This window comes from Pleurodeles waltl, chromosome 4_2 (assembly GCF_031143425.1).
Source record: "Pleurodeles waltl isolate 20211129_DDA chromosome 4_2, aPleWal1.hap1.20221129, whole genome shotgun sequence".
In the NCBI taxonomy this organism is placed as follows: domain Eukaryota; kingdom Metazoa; phylum Chordata; class Amphibia; order Caudata; family Salamandridae; genus Pleurodeles; species Pleurodeles waltl.
In genome coordinates, this window is record NC_090443.1 from 693,722,987 (window position 1) to 693,743,667 (window position 20,681).

The following is a 20,681-nucleotide window of genomic DNA, read 5'->3' on the forward strand; positions in this document are numbered from 1 at the left end:
GTATGGGGTGAGTATCCATGGTCTCAGGGCATATGCACCTGTGTGACAAAAGAGCCAAAATTAGGAGGGCATCACAGGGTTACGCAGTGACATATATTTAAGGCATCAGAGTGTACTTGACAGTACCTAATAAATATCCTTTGCCAAACTCCCCACGTTGTAGGCGTCGGTGTATCCCACTGTGCCTGAATATGTATGCATCATGTGTACTCCCTGGATAATTAGCCACAATGTCAGTAATGACATTATGGGCATCACATACCACCTGGATCTTTAGTGAGTGGGTACATTTCCTATTGCGGAACACAGATTCCAGATTTGCTGGTGGGCAAATTGGTATATGTGTCTCGTCCACACACCCAATTACATGGGAGAAGTTGGCAATTCTGTAGAAGTCCAACTTGGTGATGTTAATTTCCGCCTCATTCCTGGGAAGGTATCTATATCTGGACATGTATGCGAGTATGGCATCTAGAAAACGTCTGAAGAAGCGTGAGAGGGCACTTTGGGATACCCCACCTGCCACTGCAATCATCCACTGATAGCTACCTGAGGCCAAGAGGTGCAGTGAGCAGAGCACTTGCTCATGTGTGGGGATGGAGCAGCTGCGCATTGTCTGGCATTCAAGCTGAGGTTTCAGCAGTTCAATGATCTCTAGGATAACTGCACTGCTCAGTCTGTATTTACCAAAAATCTCATCCTCTGTTTGTTGAAATAGTGTCTGCCTGGTTCGATATATCCTCTCCTATCTCTGCCTCCTCCTCCTCTGCTGGGCAGCCTGGACTCTCCTCCTCCATGCAATCATGTATAGTGCAGCCATTTTGAGAAACCCAGATGCCTTCTGGGTCTCCTTTTATACTTTGGTTCTGGTTACCACCTGTTCGGAATCAGTGCTAAGCTGGGTGTGCAAAACGGGCTTTTTGCGACTAGTCGCAATTTGCGACTGCCTTGTGCATTCCGTTTGTGACTCACAATTTGCGACTTCGTAATTGCGCGTCGCAATTTCAGGTCCCAATATTTGCGAGTCAGTAATGGGTCTCATCGATATTTGGAACTCCGAAATGGCATTGGTACATACCATTTCGCTTTTTGCGAGGTCGCAAATAGCGCTGTGCCTCGCAAAACCTTCGTACATCTGGCCCTAAATGTGCAAGCTACTATTGCACAATAGCATGCCACTTTGTCTGCATATCTGTTGCCGACCGTGACGTAATCATTATCACTCCTGTGTGCAGCACACTTTACAACAGCAATTTCATTCGGAAGCTGCAAGAATTCCAGCAGTCTATCCTATTTTATTCTATTCATTCATTTACTGTGCAGTTAATTAAAACTATTACAGTATTACCTTCAAAGAAAAAAGAGGAAAAAGAAAAGAAAGGTTATAAAAAGTTCTAGTGACAACTTCTTGGTCCTTTTTGCGCCTCAATATGGTTAAACAATTAACATTTTAAGCTGTTGCAATATCCCTTGGGCAGTGTGCAAGTAGAAGGTACACTCATGTTCAGGTTAGCAGAACGTGTTTTGGTGGACTTTAGTCTCAAATGTAACACATGAGGTCTGCTACCCCAGCCGGTGAGCCAGGCTTAACCGAGAGAGCCCTTGGGTCATCTGGGCTTAATGCTGTTATTGACCCTAAAATAGTCCGTTATTAGTTTTTGAGAAAAGGTGTTCAAATTAGGCACTACAAAGTGCGGTTGAAGAATATGTTCAAGAAGTCTGTCATATTTGCTGTACCTCGCTAAGAATCAGGCCTTGAAAGATCATAAAAATTTTACTAAACCTGCAGGTCGAGTAACTTCAGTAATCTACTCCATCATAACTACAATGTACTTGACCTGTAAACGGGCCTCAAATTTTGTGATCCTACTAAAATTTTTTTGTTTAGAAGGTCGACTTTTTCTTCATTGTCACATATGAGTGCACCTTCAAATATGTGAGCTCAGCATTTATGCTGTACAAAAAACGTCTTTGTTTGATTTTCTAGACTAATTGTTTGCTCCATGTATCAAAAGAATCAAGCCCACATATAGGGAACACATGATCCATTACTTGCCTCTTAGTTTACTAATAGCATTGCCAACAGGGCAGGAGTGTTTCTCAGTTTATGTTTAAACACTCACTTTTAATAAATATATTACTAAAGCATGATGTAGTTGCACACTGTCATTTACAGACAGAACATTTCCAAGAAATGTCCAAAAATCTTCTGACTAACATGCAGATATACTGTTAAAACTAATGTATTAACAATCTGTGAAAATCGAATTTCAGAAAACATATTTATTCTTTGCACATAACCAAGTAATGTGTTCCAATTTATTTTTATCCTATTAAAATCATTTTTTTTTAATCACACAGAAGTACAAACAATGGGCTTTCCCAATTACTGAAATATATTTTGGAAATGTTTGTAAAGTTGACTCAGATATTTAAATGTGTGTTAGGAAAAACCTGACAAAATCCTGGAACTCTGCAGTGAGAAGGAAAATTAATTGTAAGACAAACTGACTTTTGACCTCTGTCTCTGAACACAGAGCAGATATGACAAGAAGAAGATTTAAAGGCTTCTTTATTGCTCCTCCACTTTCTCACTGAACAGAACACCTGTTCTTTGTCAACTCACCAGAAAGGGCGAGTAGATCCTAAAAAAAGCGTGTAGGGGGTTTTCTAGGACTGTAAATCCTATGGCTGTGTGAGAGAAACACAGTGAGGAGGCCACCATGCAAGAACGGATTCCCTTCTGTAGATATATTGGTCTTGGAAGGAGTCTCCTGGGGGTGTGACGATTAGGACAACAGCAGAGAAGATGTAGCCAAGATCTGTTCTTATAGTTGCAGAGTCTGCAGGCCCTCTTCTCATCCGTGTTGACCTAGGTATAGAAATCTGCCACCTGGAGATCCAGGAGCTGCATAAATAGCATGTTGTTGCAAACTCACCTATTTAAGGCATCAAATAATTATGGTTGTGGCTTCCCCTCAAGATGTGAATTAGTCAGTGGGGAGAGAAAATGTGAGTACTATAAAGTGTGAAAGTCCAATAAATAAGTTGTTGAGATCAGCTGCCTGTTGATAGCCCTTTTCCAGACTAAATAGTCAATTTCCCCCTACTTCAGAGCAAGGCGTTCTGTTTGCAGGGACTTTCGCCCCTTTGCAGCTGTCGGTGCCAGGGGTTCCCTGGGGTCTCAAATGTTTCTTTTAGACAAGCTTTTAAGGAGTTTGAGGGGGCTTTTGAAACCTTCATGTAAAATTTCAAGCTGTCAGCCTCACGTGTTTGTCTTTTGAGGGCAAATGCAAAATGTAGTGTGGCCCTACATACATATCTTGACAGTTCAAATACCCTCTTGTAGGCCATGCATTGGATGTTTTCAAAGGTGAGGGTGCATGCCTCCAGAAAAGCCAGTTGTTCATAATGTGCTGCCGGGAGGAGCGAGGCCTTCATCACCTTCAAAATGGGGGGCCGCCGAAGGACTATGCAAAGACATGTTAAGGCCGTTTTTAATGGCTCCTGCTTTTTTCCCCACAGCGGCTAGATGGGCCGTGGGGCTGGAAGAATTGCGGAGCCATGCCCTAAAAGTAGCTGTATTTCGTGATGGCTTTTATAGTTACGGCCCCCATTCGCCAAGTCTGAAATTGCTTCTTTTTGTAGCTGCTAAATACAGGAACTTTGGTTTTATCCTAGTTGATGGTAAGAAAGTTTGCCTTGTTATATTCCTGGATTTTTTGTAAGGCCTTCTGGAAACCTACTTTTGAATGGTCCAGAGTGACAAATGTCATCTGCATAGTGCAGAATGTGAAGTTTTAAGTGGCCAAGTGATGGAGGAGCCAGGCAGCTACCCTTCAAGAATTTTCACAGGTCAGCAGTGTATACATTAAAAAATAGCTACACCCATGCTTCAGGCCGTTCTTTCACGTGTACCCAGGTGTTAGAGTACAGGGAGATTATGGAGCTGAGTTATTGCCATGGTATCCCCAATATACTTAATTTCCTCCATAGGAAGTTGCTTTCCACCTTGTCAAATGTGGTGCTGTAATCTGTGAACCAGCTGAGGAGAGGTGGCTGATCCTTTTTGGCTGCACAATGACTCATAATAGCGAGGGCTGTTATGTTGTCCGATAGAAAGGTAGGATATGACTTACCTCTGCCTAATCCTCAAGTTGTTTGAGTACAGCACAGGCATACGCCTTAACCTCTAAATCCAGATGGGGTATACGCCAGTAGTTGGATGGCATTGTTGGATCCGCTTTTTTGAAAATCCAGCATAGAATGGAACCTCTCCAGGAATCTGGGGTCAACCAGGCACTGTAAATATGGTTGTAAAGGGGCGTTTTTGCTATCTGGGAGGCCGTTGGGGCCTGGCGCTCCATTGGTTATCATAGCTTTTATCAGTTTGCAGACATATGCCACCGTGAGCAGGGTTTGGGTGTCCGCTGGGATTTGATGACCTAACTCCCAGGCTGTGGCATCACTTAGGCTCCTTGGCGAGCTTTCCAGCAGTTTTTCCATGTGCTCACCATTACGAATTGGAGAGCCAGATGAGGTCATGAAACTTATTTCTGACCTCAACTGTCCAAAATCATGAACTACACCATACCTATACTGATTATCAGTAAAAATAGTCACTTATTTGGGTGTTTAAGCTGCAAGCTCTGGTAAGAGCAATTCATTCTGCAACTTCTGCTGTTAAAACTCCTTGAAGCCAGGAGGATTCCACAGTCTCTTGAATTTTGTAAGCTGCTCTCAAGGAACCTTAATTTGTTCAATTTGAGCCATCAACAAAAAACACATAGTAATCTTTTATGTCTGGTCTTGACTTGATCGATAAATCTGTAACAGCAAGACAGTCATGCTCAAATGTATACGATACATCACTTATGGGCAAGGATGGTAGCAAAACTTGACAGTCTCAGCTCAATATTTTCACAGGTGAGGATTTGCTGCTCATACTTGGTTAACCTTAAATTGGTCATGTACTGGGTTTTAGTTCTGGAATACAAAACTTTGACCGAGTCAGAGGCCATAACAGTTGATGGATGTCCTGTCACTATGCTTTCACAACCGTGCAGCCCTGTGGCGACATGATGAAGGGTAAATGAAAAATAGGCCACAGGTCTACTCATCTCTTCATGTAATTGAATATGTGCAGAGAGAGCAAAGCCCTCCCTCCCACTGCAAAACAATGGAAATCTCTTGCTATAGTCTGGCATTCCCAGTGCTGGGGCACAGCAGAGGCTTTCTCTCCACTCTAGGAGGTCTTTCATGCATTTGTTGTCCTATGGAATCAGATCAGTCACATCTCTGTGTTGGTATCAGTAAAGGCTTAGCCACCAGTGAAAAGTTGGGATATCCACTTTCTACAGTATCCAGCCACTCCCAGAAACATTCTGACTTCTCTTTACATTTTCTCTTTCACATGATATTTTTCTTGTTCCTTTTTCAATTATGTGTCTCAAATATTGAACTTCTTTCTGAGAGTACTGCAATTTGCTTGGAGACACTTTGGGGGTCATTTTGACCTTGGCGGACGGCAGAGGCCGTCCGCCAAGGTACCGCCGCTGAATGACCGCACCGCGGTCAAAAGACCGCAGCGGCCATTCAGACATTTCCTCTTGGCCGGCGGGCGCTCTCCAAAAGAGCGCCCGCCGGCCCAGAGGAAATGCCCCTGCAACGAGGACGCCGGCTCAGAATTGAGCCGGCGTAGTTGCAGGGGTGCGACGGGTGCAGTTGCACCCGTCGCGTATTTCAGTGTCTGCTTAGCAGACACTGAAATACTTTGCGGGGCCCTCTTACGGGGGCCCCTGCAGTGCCCATGCCATGGGCACTGCAGGGGCCCCCAGGGGCCCCGCGGCACCCCCTACCGCCATCCTGTTCCTGGCGGGAGACCTGCCAGGAACAGGATGGCGGTAGGGGGTGTCAGAATCCCCATGGCTGCGGAGCGCGCTCCGCAGCCATGGAGGATTCACAAGGGCAGTGGTAAACCGGCGGGAGACCGCCGGTTTACCCTTTCTGGCCGCGGCTGAACCGCCGCGGTCAGAATGCCCTCGGGAGCACCGCCAGCCTGTTGGCGGTGCTCCCGTGGTCGGTGACCCTGGCGGTCACCGGCCGCCAGGGTCAGAATGACCCCCTTTATGTCCATTCTCAGCAAAATGATTTAATCAAGCAGTGATGTCTTGTTTGCAAGCTTGTCTAGTGTTTGATGCCACAAGTAGGTCATCAATGTATTGCACAAGGACTGATTTACATGGCATGTTTAATATCTCCAGTTTTGTCTTTAGGATTAAATAAAAATTTAAGGAGTCTCAGTATATCCTTGTGGGTCTCAACACCATGCTAAGGCTCTCTGTCTCGAAACACAAATGAGAATTTGCTATCCTCTTGCAATGAAATTGAGAAGAAAGCTTGACAGAGGTACACAACAGTGAACCGTTCTGCTGTGCACAGAATTTGATAAAGAATGGTGGCTGGATTTGGTACCACAGGACAACATAGGATTACAATGTCATTCACCTTACGTTAATCCTGTACTATCATAAATTTGCCATTCTGCTTTTGTAATCCCATAATCTATGAATTGTATGGACTCAGATTATTCCTCTCAAAATTACTTTTTGTAGCATGTCCTCAATTACTGGTGTTCTCCCTGCCATTATTTCTGGGGTCATGTAATATGGTGGTGTTCTTTGGAAGATTGTATTGAGCTTGACTGTAAAGTGGGCTGGTTCTACACCTTTGAGCAGCCCAATATATTTCCCTGTAAAATCCCGCACTTCTGGATTCACAGTCTCTTTTGAATATGAGTGCAATTCCTCTACTGTTCTCTTTGGGTAAAGCCCTACAGTATCTTGTTGAACTAGCTTAAATTCAACGTCCTCATCATGTGTCTGGAACTCAACCCCATTAGGAGTGCAGTAGATTGTGCAATTAATCAAACAATTATAGAGCGTGGCAAATCACCCGTGAGGGTCTCGAGGCGCTGGAGCTGTTGGCTCCTGTGTGGAGGATGAATCATTTGAACATCCAGGTCTTTAGTTCTTTTCTGAATCACTTAAGCAATTTAGCTTGCACAACAGATTGCATCCCAACAGATTTACAGGACTCAAATCACATACAACAAACTGGTTATTTTCTTCAAATGATCCTGTTTTTACAGGGATGTCTTTTGAAATTGGATTTGTAAACTGTTTGTTTGTAACACCTACAACTTGGATCTTCTTTCCCAAGTGGGGTAGGTCTGGGACTTTCACTGTTCTAATAGTGGAAAGGGTAGCACCTGTGCTGGTCAAAAATGACACTTGTTGACCATTTACCTCGCCTTCTACAAGTGGTCCACTCTGGTCTTCATCTAAGCCTGAGCCCAGCACACAGTCTGTCTCCCCTCTCAGGTACCGTCATTGAGCTAAGTTGGAGTCAAAACTCTGACTGTCAATCATGGAGAACTGTTGAATCGCATTCTGGTTCTGGACCTGAAATGTATTTTTATTTACTTGTGGCATCTTGATCATGTTCATTTTGGGAATACCCACATTCTGTTGAACCCTGGGGCATGTGGGATGGGCATAATTCTGAACTTGATTTTGCACTGGTACTTGTATTTGCTGATTAGGCACATTTTCAATGTGCGTCTGATTAAATCTACACTTCCAATGCCTGACCTTGTTACAAAGGTGAAAATGAATCATTTTCTTCAATTTTGCAACGGCTACACCTTTACTCTGATCAATCGGGACTCCTCAACCTCTGCTTTGCAAAGCAATCATACCTCCCTGAACACTTTGCATTCCAGTTTGTAACCCAACTCCCTGCATACCATTCTGAAAACCAACACCTTGCATTGCATTGCACCAATATTTCCTACAAACTACTGATTCTGGAAATCTTTCTAAGCTATTTTTATCTGGGCCAATAAAAATTTCTTTACGTTTTCTCTCTTCATCACTACAGTACTTAGTGTACTTCAAAATCTCATCCAGCAACTTTGTCTGCCAACAAATCACAATCTGCTGTATGTGCTCACTAATCGCTAGTCTCAAACCAAGAACAAAATGAGAGATAAAAAAATATCCCATATCATTCGGCTCAAGACGTGTTTGATCTGTTTGCTACTGAAATGCTTTCAACAGTTTCTCAAATTAATGCACTCCACCTCCTGCTGAATCCTGTTCAACCTCACATAATCAAAATCCTTTGGAGAAACTCTTGTCTTTCAGGAAAGTAATGAGCTCTTTGTATTTCTCTACCACAGTGAGTGCATTAGAATCTCTTGGTGGTTCCGAGTCTGGCCAATGAACAGTAATTGATTAATTTGGGACAACAATGTCAAAGAACGTGTTCAAATCAATCCACAACACATTTGGAATCTTCAGAAACCTTTTAACCTGTGTGTACCATTGCGTAGGGTTTTCTCTCAACTTGGTAAAATTGTTTGTAAATGATGCAAGGTCTCTCCTATTCCAAGGAACATGTGCATACCTTCCACCTGGTGTTTCTCCTAATGGGTAATCTGAAGCTTTTTCATTGTGTCGGGTTTCTAAAGAAGACTTCCTTTTTAACTCAGACACATCTGTTGGGTTCTTTTTCTTTACATGTTTCTTTGCTCATTTGCACTCTAATTTTTTTAGAATCACTCCATCTGCAGACACATTTTATCAATTCAGTAAAGTGGAATCGCTTTCCTGAAGAACGCATTGTCTCGATTTATCATCCAACTGTTCTCTGAAAGTTCTCTGCAATGGGATGCTTTTTGAAATATCAGCTTCATATTTATTTGCTAATTCAGTCAATTTGTCAAGTACAGTTGCGGCTCCTCTAGTAAAATCTTTGCAAAAATATATCCATTATTTGTCTTGCTACTGATTCACATGATCCAAATCCAAACACCCTGTAATAATGATTTCTTCCAATTCTTTTTTCATATCTTGGGGCATTTAGTGGTCTCTCTCCTTCTGTATTCTGACTAGTACTCAGGCTTCCTATGCTCTCATTATTTTATGTATGTTTCTTGGCAGCTTCCTCAAACCATTAAGCTTCTTACAGGAAATATTTCAAATAAATTTAGTAACTGGAGAAGACTACTATAAAACAAATACAGTTCATGGTTAGGACACTACATTACAAGGTGAAATCATTCTCTTTCCCATACGTTCTATTGACAAACATTATTTATAAAGACTCATTCTACGGAAATTAAAATAAACATTTCATTATAATATGAAAAAGTTGAAGAATAACTCTATTTGGCCCATTGTCTTAGCATAAGAGAAAGAAAACAAAATCAATTAGTCAGTGATTTTATTTAAATAACATGTGGCTATGGAAGCCTACTGCTTCCCTTAGCATCTGAAATACAGTTTTTTGTGTCAGGCCTACACATTTATTCTATGTTGACAAGAGGATCACATTCAAGCTCCTTACCCACGCACACAAAGCACTCCACAACACCGGTCCTGCCTACCTTAACAACAGACTCAGCTTCTACACCCCCACCCGACAGCTCCGCTCCGCAGACCTCACCCTCGCCGTCGTCCCCCCGCATCCATCGAAAGACATCCGGCAGCAGATCCTTCTCTCACCTCGCTGCCAAGACTTGGAACACTCCCTACCGACCTACGTCAGACCCAGGACCTACTCTCCTTCAGAAGACTCCTCAAGACCTGGCTCTTTGACCAGTAGCAACTACCCCATGCCCCCCAACCCCCCTCAGCGCCTTGAAACCCTAACGAGTATGTAGTGCGCTTTATAAATATACTGATTGATTGATATGTTATTAGCATTGATTTTCATTTGGTTAAAATGCTCCTGTTATAACTTTGAAAGGAGGTCAAGCCTCTCGCATTTACTTGGATCACAGTATGATGACATCACCCATCCTCTTGCTTGATATATATTTCAAAGTTCTGCTTGATGGATGAAATAGATCAATAATGCAGCAGTCAGTTACAGAAACGTTTTATGTTCTCACCTGTCATAATGCCAAAACATCTTACCAACCTGTAATTCTCTTGTTGATGTGGCATATTTTTGACTTATTGCTACTGATGAATGTGATGTGGTTGATGTTGGCTAATACGTTTTTTTCTCTTTTCGTTCTGTTTTATCAGGTCTATGTATTCGATGTTGGTGGGAAGAGCTGGAAGTTTTATGACTGGACTCAGGTCACAACTGTTGCAACATTTGGAAAGTATGACCCGGAACTCCTTTGCTATGCTCATTCCAAAGGAGCAAGGATAGTATTGAAAGGTTTGTGACTGCTTCATTACATAGACTGTGGTTTTAGTTTGAAAAACTGTTGAAAACTTGATATTTTACAGCATTTATGGACTGAAAAAAGGGGTAAAAGTGGATTTGAAGACACTCAACAAAAGTGTTTTTTTTACTACTCAAAATAGTATTGCAAACACACAGAAGGTTCTACTGCTGATCAAGAGAATGAGTAAGAGGAGAATACAAAATAGAATAAAATATTTCTACCTAATGAGAGAAATTTTCACTTTAGAACTGCACTAGTCCCCATGGGCAATAAACCTTCAGTTGATCCCCATTTCCTTTCAAACTGGATCCCAGCTTAAATAACCCTGAATTTGCCTTTATATTACCATCAATCGATTTGTTTCTTTCCACTATTCAGAAGAATTACGAGAGTCTGAGCAACACAATTTCTTTAATATAAAGGATCTGGCATTAGACATTGCAATGTACACAAAAATAGTTTATTCTTTATTCAAAAATAAATGTTTTAACCCCAAAATCAGCAAATGTAATGATTGATCAAGTATTTCAAATCTTATTTACCACTTTGCTCAAACTTTAAAACTCCTCCGGGTGCAAACCATACTTGTGAATCCAATCCCCAGCTGCATTGCTTTCTGTATTTGGTCAAATATGCCAGAATTGGGGGTGGGTGGGGGGAGGTGCGCGTACTGGGAAGGGTGGGACGGCAGAACAAAGATCAGGCGGAGACACATAGGTACCACTGGAACTGGGTGAGCTGGGGAGGGGTGGCTATGATGAACAGGCTACTATGTCTATGTAAAAACGTATCTACTGCCCAGCAAGACTGTATGTTTCCCTTGGCTTCCAGTGCAATGGATTGAGACTGTTGTAAAGGCAAAGATTGCAGCTCAAACTCAACTCTTATAGTGCAAAGATCCTCAATACTGACTCCAGAAGCCTATGGTATTAGCCATTCATTTTTCCCCTGTTCTTAAATGTGTAGGGTTTAGCTGTGGATGAATAAATCCTTCTTTGTAAGTATAAGTAATGGCTTTGCTGGTGACTTTTTATTACCTATTGTTATTATTATCAGTGCGGATTTCAGAGTCTGTAACCAACACCACATGAGTGACCTTCAAGGCTCCGCTTAGCTACCTTGAGGGTCAAGTACTAAATGTGCGTACTTGGTGCTAAATTTTGGATTAAAAAATGAAGGTGGATCCAATACTTTGGAGATAAAAGGCCTTACATCGACGCAGAGTTCAATAATCCCTGATTGCGCATCACCCACCAAAATCATTTCTCACACCAAGCTAGACATGCAAACAACTTTAAAGTTCAAATAGATGGTGAGATTTTCCACTCAAATAGTCTGTGCCCTGGCTTAAAGGTAAAGTGTCTGGTTAGCTGATTCAGTACCCAGCACTGTGTAATAATGCAAAGAAATAAACCCGCAGAGACGAACAATATAGTGGTTAGGTTCATACCCTTCTCCGGATATTAAATCGCCAGCAAACACTGCAATAGAAACACTTTGTGGAACTGAGAATTACAGCCCGCGGCCTTTGGTTTAAAACCTACCTCCCCAGTGGTGTTCTGAACAAATCCAAGCAGCACAAAAACAGGAGGCAGAAGAAACGCACATTGTAACTTTGTAATTTTTCATTATCAATTCTGAAATGTATCAATCAATGTTTCTTTTTTCAAAAGTGACTTCATCATTGGAGTCAAATCATTTCTTGTCCCAAAAAAAAATTCTGCTAAAATTATAGCCAGTACTCCTTTTTTTTCATGAGTGAATGTCATTGAAATACAGTTAATATTTTATTCTTTCCCCAGTTGAAAAAATCAGAGTCAAACAACAGTAGCCAGCCGCGTTTAGCAACAAAAGTCACTTCCTCAGGGCTTCTGAAAGAGTTTGAAGCAGTGCTTTGAGATATTTATATTTCAGTTTGGAAAAATAACTGTTGGTAATACAGAATTAATATGTTAGCAATGGTGAGAACACCGTAGGTGTATGCGATAGAGTGACTTTCATTAAGTAGCATGAGTCACTCATTTTTATGGTCTTGCTAGAAAGCGCAGCTGTTGCTAGACAATAATGTGATCATAATTAGAGAAGGGCTTTGGCTCTGCCCACGTTAGGAGCCAAGAGTACATGTTTTGCAGAAGTTGCATGCTTCCTCAAAAAGTGTTTGCCCTCCACAGCTGTGATTATTTTGTTTATTTATCCAGCTGCCTAAGCTTGAATTTTGAGGAGCACACCCATGACACTGGAATACTATTCAAGTGTCTTAGACAACTAGGTAATTTATGTTCTTTTTCTTTCCCAGCAGCACAGATGGAGAAGGGCAGTCATTAACCTGCATGGATTTTTAGGTCTGGTTTGACAGTGCAATGGTCACTGGACCTTCAAACCCACACCAGTATTATTTAACAGTTCTTTCAGTTCTTTGCTCCCACTGAAATACATATCTTGTAATGCTTCACATTACCATACAACATTAATTTTAAGCCAGACCTATTGCCATTGCTTGTTTTTTGTGTACACCTTCCTTTCTAGACATAGTTTTAGGAGTCTAAGGTAAAGGGGTTATACAGCAGTGTACTAGTGAAGAGGGGGCAAAGTCATTGCAATGCTAGAGCATAGCTTCACATAAAGGAAGATTCATAGAGCAGCCCTTTTTGCATGCTAACAATCAGTACCATTGGTAATAAAAATGATTTACATTGAATTAAAACAAAACCCAGTGCAGATGACTAGACCATTAAAGTTGTTAAGAGGATATCCTGGCATGTTATATCTGAACTCCAGGGATATCAGAAAAGCAGCAGCGCACCTGGTGAGTTGACTTCCATGCATTGCCTTCTCAATATTTTTGTGGTCACTGTTCATAACCTAGGCTATGACCTATTGCAAAGACTTTTGCCCATAACAAAGAAAGGTGAATGGGTAGGCATAGGAGCATCTTCACCTGTTGAAGATTTGGTAGTTACTTCTGGGGCACTCAGTGTGGCATCCTGTTTGTGCCTATGTTCCAGATTCCAGAAGGGTGGTTATGGAGGATGTTCTGGGACAGTTGGGGAGACAGAGTCTAGGGTCCTGGTATCTGAATAAATACATCTTTTTGTACAATAATTGTGTCCTCTTTGTGAGTTACCCTGAATCCCCTTCTACAATTTGGCAACAAGGATGGGATCTAAACCCACGCGTGCAGAGCACAATGGATTAGCACTAATCTGGATGTCATCTCATCTTGGCATACCATCAGGTTAGACTCGTAGAGTGATCAAAGAATTTCACTTCATCCTGCCTTTTGGTACATTCAGGTTTAATCTCATGTCTTTTGGTCTGTGTTCTGCAGCTTCGGTTTTTCAGAGATTGGTGACAAGGATGTTTGGTGACATGAAAATAGTAATATTTTTCCAGGATGATATCTTGATATTTGGAGGTGACAGAGAGCAGCATTTGGGGAGGGTCAGGAGATTGCTTGCAGACTTGAATGAGAATGGTATTAACACTCAGAGCTAAGAAATGCAGATTTGCCCAAGAAGAGATTGAGTACTTAGGACATGGGATTATCTGCCAAAGGAGTTAGACCTAAAGATGATCTGGTGAATACCATCCTTATTTTGTGAAGACCAGAGAAGTAGGAGGATGTACAAATGTTTTTGTGAATGAAAGAATTCTGTTCCAGTCTTGTGCCAAATTGTGCAAGTAGGACTTGTGCTTTGCGAGGTTTGTCGAGGAAGGGTGTAGACTTTAGTTGAAATGATCAATGCTAAGGAGAGTTCTCGGATATTAGGGCAAACCTGAAGGGAGCACAGAGTTTAAGTAACTTCATTTCAGGAATGTTATCTTCAGTCTCTACTGATGCCAGTGATAAAGGAGTTGAAGCCGTTTTGAAGCAGGTTCAAGGCGGTGAAGAGGTTATCATCACCTTTGCCTCTAGGGCTTTGAGGGGATCAGAGTCAAGGTGTTTCACCATTGAGAAAGAGGCTCTGGCTATGTATTGATCCATAATGAAATTAAATAAATTCTTGTGGTGTCAAAGATTTGATGTATAACAATCATAAACCATTACAAGAGATTTTTGGAAAAAAAGGTAGGGATACTGTATCCAGTCGCATTTGCAAGTGGGTCGTGTTGTTGCACGGTTTTCCATTCAATGTATAGTACATGCCTGGAGTGTGGAATAAAGCAGCTGATTGTCTTTCTAGGTTGGCCTTAACAGAGAGTAGGTGATCCACGATGGAAGATTGGTGGGTAGAGGAAGACATTCAGGTGTGTAAGGTGAAAAAGGGTTGCATCTTAAAAACAGAGTGGTTGGATGAATTGGAGAAGGACAATTTATTATATAGTGGATGAGATTAGGTTGCCTGAGGAGTACCCTAGGATGTACGCAATAAAGGTGAAAAGGTATTCTGCAGGGTGAGAGCGGAGTTATTGATGAATAATGGGTCGGTCATGCGGAATTTGAGGTTGGTGCCTCCGGAGGCCTTGAGGAGACGTTTGATAGACTAGGCGCATATTGGGCATCTTGGAATGAGTAAGACAAAAGAAAAGTTGAGGGTTGATGACTGGTGGCCATGGATGGATCTGCAGGTCGAATGTATTTTAAGAGATTGTGTGGAGTGCTCTTTAAGTGACAAGACCAAGAAATTTAACACCCCCATTGGCTTGTAGAGATGTCCCTGTAGGGTCATGCTCACTGTGGAATGGAATGTTGGTAAAGGAAGAATGTTATGGAATCAAGGTTCCAGATGGGGGTTTTAGAATGGAGCGGACTGGAAGAGAGGAAGCTGTGTCTTAGATGTAGCTGGTGGTTATGAGAAATGTTAATGTTATTATTCATAGAATAAAGAACAATAATATCTATCTATTCCGTGTGGCTGCTACAGTCCCAGTAGCACCCTGGGAGGAAGTTGCTCTTGTTATATTGGGGCCTGTGAGTGTGAGGATGAGGTCTTGTTGTTTGTTTATGCTAATGGACGTGTTCTCCTGATGGCCTGAGTTGGTGGTTGTGTCAGAGATAACAACGGTGTCAGTGATTACGTTTCTGGAGAAAGTGTTCAGTAGGGACAGTAATCCAGGGGCAATACTTACGGACAGTGGTGTCCACTTCCCATAAAGTACTCTGAAAGATTCTTGTTTGAGAGGGGTGTTTTATACAAGAAGTGTTCACTTCATTGTTCTCGAACAAATGGCATAATGGAAAAATTCAATAGATTATTGAAGGAGGATATACAGCTGGCAAAAATGAGTGGGAAAGCTTAGAGGAGTTGTGGCAAAAGAAAAGTCCTATAGGTTCTCCCTGCATGCTACTTCTAGCCAAACTCCCTTTGAGTTGTTTCGCACGAGACGACCCAGCTCTACCATTTGTCCCTTTTGGGTGAAGAAAAATGTTGGCCAGGATGAATTTGAGTGGTTGGGGTGCATTTGTAAGTTGGGGAATGGGGGTGTGTTGTGTGTGCTGTCGCACCTAGGCTTTTTCTTATATTGGTTTGCTTTCCATATCTAGCCTTATGTGGTCTACGGGAGTACTGGCTGGCAATAATGCTAGCTTCCTAAGGTGCTTATTTTCTGTCATTGTTAGTTTAGTAATGTTGGAGGGCCCTCAGAATTCGGCTCTATAAAGTGCCACCCCCACATGGACTTACAGTAATAAGGCCTCAAAAGCTATTTGAGAACCTTTATGCAGTATTAAATTTAATCATTAAATCTCTGCCTAGGAACCTGCTACAGAAGTTATTCTTGGGCGTATTAAAATATATATTCGATGCCAATTGCACTGGTAAAGTTGAGTTTGTAATAAATATTTTGTGAAAGGTTTTTTGATAAATCCCCTTGTACCTGCCAAAAGACTCTAGAAGCCCATTTGCATGCTCTTCTAACTGTTAACCAGGAGCTGAATAGCTCTGTAATGATGTGTGAATTTGCTCCCTGTTCTAAGATAAAGGCCTCTGGTGTGTGGGGGTGTTCTGTACCTCAGAGAGGCTGACCGTCTGGACTGTGCCCGTGAAGTAATTAACTTCAAAGATGCCTAACCTATCACAGCTAGTTGTAGTTGAATCCTCTGCCAGCCCTATCCTTTAATATGTTAGGTAGCCAGGCACCTATCCCAGTGGGAGAGGAGCTGCAAGCAGAGCTGGTTATGAGTGACCAGAGAGGGGGGGTTTGCTTTTTTCCATTGCCATACCTCTAGGAGCTTTGCACAGGGGAAAAAGGTTTGTGCCATGTTGGATTTAGGTAAAGAGGGGACTGTGGCATTGCAGTAATGCACAAATGAATTGCTGCATAAATTGGTAGGGTTACCCCTAGGAAGCCTTTCCCTGTTGGTTGGGGAAAGGCCAGTAGTCACACCCACTCACATTCTAGTGCTAGGCATACATGTGGCATCCTGGTTACCCCTGTCATGACACTGCTGGACCTGTGAAACACAGAAGAAGGTCTGACCATGCTGTTGAGACCTGTGAGGAGACCTAAACGTCTAGCCCTGCTCCCACTTGTACTCAGGACAAAGTGGCTTGCAAGAGTCAGTTGGCTGACCTACTGTTTATCTTCAATGATAAACAAGGTGCTAGAAGCCTTTGTCCTAAAGAGCCCAGCTGACCAGATCCATCTAGGCCTGCCCTGGACTATGCTGGTGTCCTCTCCTGGAGAAGTCATTAACTTCTAAAAGCTGTTCCCGAGGTCCTGGGACCTTCACCCATTTCTAAGTGTACTCCTCCTAATAACCAGGAAAACCTTAGAGTTAGAAACATTTTAGCTCCAACAGCCTCCAGAGGATAAACCTACCAAGTCACTCCAACAAAGGTGGGTTGCCACTGGGCCAAAGATTCGGGTTGCTCCCAGTCAGAGCTTTTGTGCAGCAGCACATCTGGTTCAGTGGGACGTCACAGAGAAGACATTGTGCCTCATGAAGGTGTCTTTGCCTACGGTGTGCAGCCTTTCCCCTCTGGAGGAATCTGAGCTTTATAAAATTGACAAAAGTGACAAAGGGCCACATGTACAAAGCTTTGGTTATGCAATTTCCTAATAGCAAATGTTTGCCATTTCCTATTAGGAAATCGTAAACAGCTATGTACAACAGTGGGCCTTACACTATTGGCGGTTCTCAGTGCATCACAACTGACCTACCTCATTAATATTCTTTGTATTCTATTGCATTGTAATTGTATTTATATGGCGCATACCACCCCTGATGGGGCGTCAAATCGCTTTTCGGTGAGTAGCACGCTATTCAGGAACCCAAAAAGATTAGTGGTGTATTAGTATATGGAAATGTAAATTCATTTGAACGGTGAGCAGGCAAGCCTGTTAGTTGGATTAAATAGACTAATGGAAGGATAGAAGAGAGAATATTCTAGAAAGTGTTAATTGGGAGAGCATAGTAGTAAGATGAGGTTTGGGATGAGTAAAAGGAGAGATGGAAGAGGGAAGAGTGTGTAGAAATGGATTAGGGAGATCATAGTAGTGAAATGAGGTTTGACATGAGCCAAGGGAAGAATTTAGAAAGGGTTGTTTGTGAGATCATAGTAGTAGAATGAGGTTTGGGATGAGTCAGTAAATGGGGATAAAGGATGGTTTGAGAGAGTAGTGCATTGGAGAGAGGGAGAGAGGTTTTTTTTCTCTTCTACAGCAGGAGTAAAGTATTAGGGGCCATATGTACGAAAGCTTTTTCCCATAGACACAGAATGGGTAAAATCCTTTGGTACATCTGGCCCTAAATGTATAGATACATGACTACATAGAAATAGTGTATATTTAAGGAAAATAATATATTGAGATTTGGAGTTGCATTAGCGCAGACTTTCAAGTGTTGCAGTACTTGAAGGTAATTTGTGTATTTCTTATGACTCAATTTTTGTATTTGTTTTTTTTATTTTATCTTTACCTCAATATTTTAATAGTAAAGCGCTTGTAGATAACATAGTTAAAATATTTACATATTGTGATAAAATAGAGACAGATAAGCATCTAATCAAACAATGTGTATAAAAATGTGCACTGACCTACAAACTTGTTAAGCATAGAATAAAATAAATGTATATATAATATATATACCCATTTGTTAAGCAGACCTAAGAATATTTATTTACTTTAAAACCATTGTTGTTACACATATTTACACAAAGAAAGTCACATCTCTAGATATATACATAAAATCAAATCATACAGGTTTACATACACAGGGATACGCTGTACATTAGTGTTTGAGCATGACGGTTATGAAGGAAAGAGCTAACTCTTCTGAAGCTAAGATAGTTATCCATGGATCTTATATTTGGTGGTAATGAATTGCATAGTTTGGCTGCTTGAACAAAGAAAGATGTACTACCTATTGTCTTTTTCTTGCATGGTAGGATTTTGAGGTGAAGTGACAATCTTGAGCAGAGGTCCCTTTGAATGTATTTGGTGATCTTATTCCTGATGAAAAGTGGTTCTGTTTCATGTATTGCTTTGTGGGTGATGCAAAGCTGTTTGAAGGTGGCTCTTCCTTCAACTCATAACCAATATAGGGCCCTCAAGGCAGGGGAAATGTGGGCTTGTGGCTTCACATGCAGGAGAATCTGGCAGCAAGTTCTTTTCATAGTTGATAAAGATGATCCTTGGTAAGAGGTCATTGGCGTATTCAGAGTTAGACAGTACAAGAGAGATAATAGCCTGTACCTTGTGTGCATAGCCCAGGTGGGGGGGAAGATGTGTTGCAGAGTTTTAACGGTGATTAAGCTTGATCTTGCTAATCTGTAATCTTCAGTATTGATTATTAACTTAGTCTGTGATAATTCCAAGGTTTTTAACTTCATTAAATACCTTAGGAGGTGGTCCCAGATCATCATGTCCGCAGAGTAGTTAATAATTTTTCCAGTTGCCAATTGTGAATATTTCTGTTTTGGAAGCATTCACATTGAGATGGCTCCATGTCATCCAGTGATCAGCAACTCTGAGGCAGCTGAAGATTTCTGAGTTGCCAATGTCTTTGGGCCTTTAAAGTTTAAGGAGTATTTGTGTATCATCTGCATAGGTCTAGCATGTGAGCTGAAATTCACTGATCACTGCCTGTAATGACTTCATGTAGATGTTGAAAAGCATGGGTGAGATGATTGAGCCTTTATGGTACCCTGCTTTTGTGAAGTACAGTTTGGATGAGAAAGGGAGAGTATAGATGACATTTATTTTGTTCTGTTTTGGAGGTAGGATGTGATCCAGTCGAGAGCAGTCCCCTCTATGCCGGCTTCTTAAAGTCCTTGTTTTAGGGTATCATGGTCAACTGTGTCAAAGACAGTTGAGAGGTCCAAGAGGAGTAGTGCAGCAGCACCATCACGGTCTACTGTGTTTTTAAGGTCATCCCAGTTGGCGATGAGGGCTGATTCTGAGCTTCTTCCCAGGTGGTATCCAGTTTGGTAGACAAAGTATGACGTTACCTTCAATGAGTTGTGACATCTGGGTGCATGCTGCTTTTGCTACCAGTTTGCCCAGGAAAGGTCCATTTGTAATTGGTCTGTAGTTGTTAATCATGGGGGACCAGGTTTGTTTTCTTTAATAATGGGTTTATGTATGCCTGTCTTCGGTCTTCTTGAATGATTCCTGTAGTTAAAGAATTATTGATGAGTCTCCTTACTGGTGTGGCGCAGAGGTAGATAAAAGAATGTTCTTGAATTCATGAGGTAGGTTGCAATTTGTGACCCTTTGGGAATTGCTAAAAATGCAGGGATGATGGCCTTCTCGGGACAGTAGACAACCATGTCTCTGTTCACATTTAATTAAAACATTTTTTTTTAAATGCAGCCTGTTTTCCTAAAAGAAAAACAGGCTGCATTTCAAAAGTACAAATGAAAAGGTGTGTTTTTATTTTTTTTATAGCATTTCTTAAGAGTAGAGTGGTCTGTAGCACCACTGCCTGCTCCTAAAAAATATTAGCACCCACATTCAAAAAGGGGAAGGGGTCCTTCAGGAATCCCTTCCCATTTGCCAATGGGTTACCACCAATTTGAAATTGATGCTAACCTGCGAATGTTTTGCCACTACGTTTCGGTCACAAAACATTCCTACATGCCACTGCGAGCCACTGTTAGGAAGGGACGCCCTGAGCACACCCCTTCCTAATACCGAATTGCGAAACCCAATTTGCAATAGGGTAACACGTTACCGATTCATAATTGGGTTTTGTACCTCTCAAAAAATCATTTTTCCAGTCACAAATGGCCTGATTCTGGGAATCGCACTGTTTGCAACTGGAAAAAACCTTTGTACATGTGGCCCTAAGCCCAGATAGAGAAATCTTCATTGGGCAAAGGCTCGAGTTTTGAATTTCTCCCGAAATGAGCTGTCCCGCCAAAACTTAGACTTCCCCAGACCCTCTCCAAAGGCTTATTTATTTATTTATTTATTTATTACTTCCATTTCAGCGACTAAGTCAGAAGCTAAAACCTCCTGCTGGACAAACTCGTTTTTTGTATCCAATCCT

General features: G+C 41.7%; 1 protein-coding gene across 1 annotated transcript in view; it reads left to right on the top strand.

Moving 5' to 3' along the window:
- The window catches only part of LOC138293207 (di-N-acetylchitobiase-like), a 110,014-nt gene that overhangs the window by 22,373 nt on the left and 66,960 nt on the right, over positions 1 to 20,681 (top strand). The window contains exon 2 of the mRNA XM_069232295.1: positions 10,098 to 10,236. Coding sequence (XP_069088396.1) covers positions 10,098 to 10,236 — 139 coding nt within the window. The remainder of the gene's footprint in view (positions 1 to 10,097; positions 10,237 to 20,681) is intronic.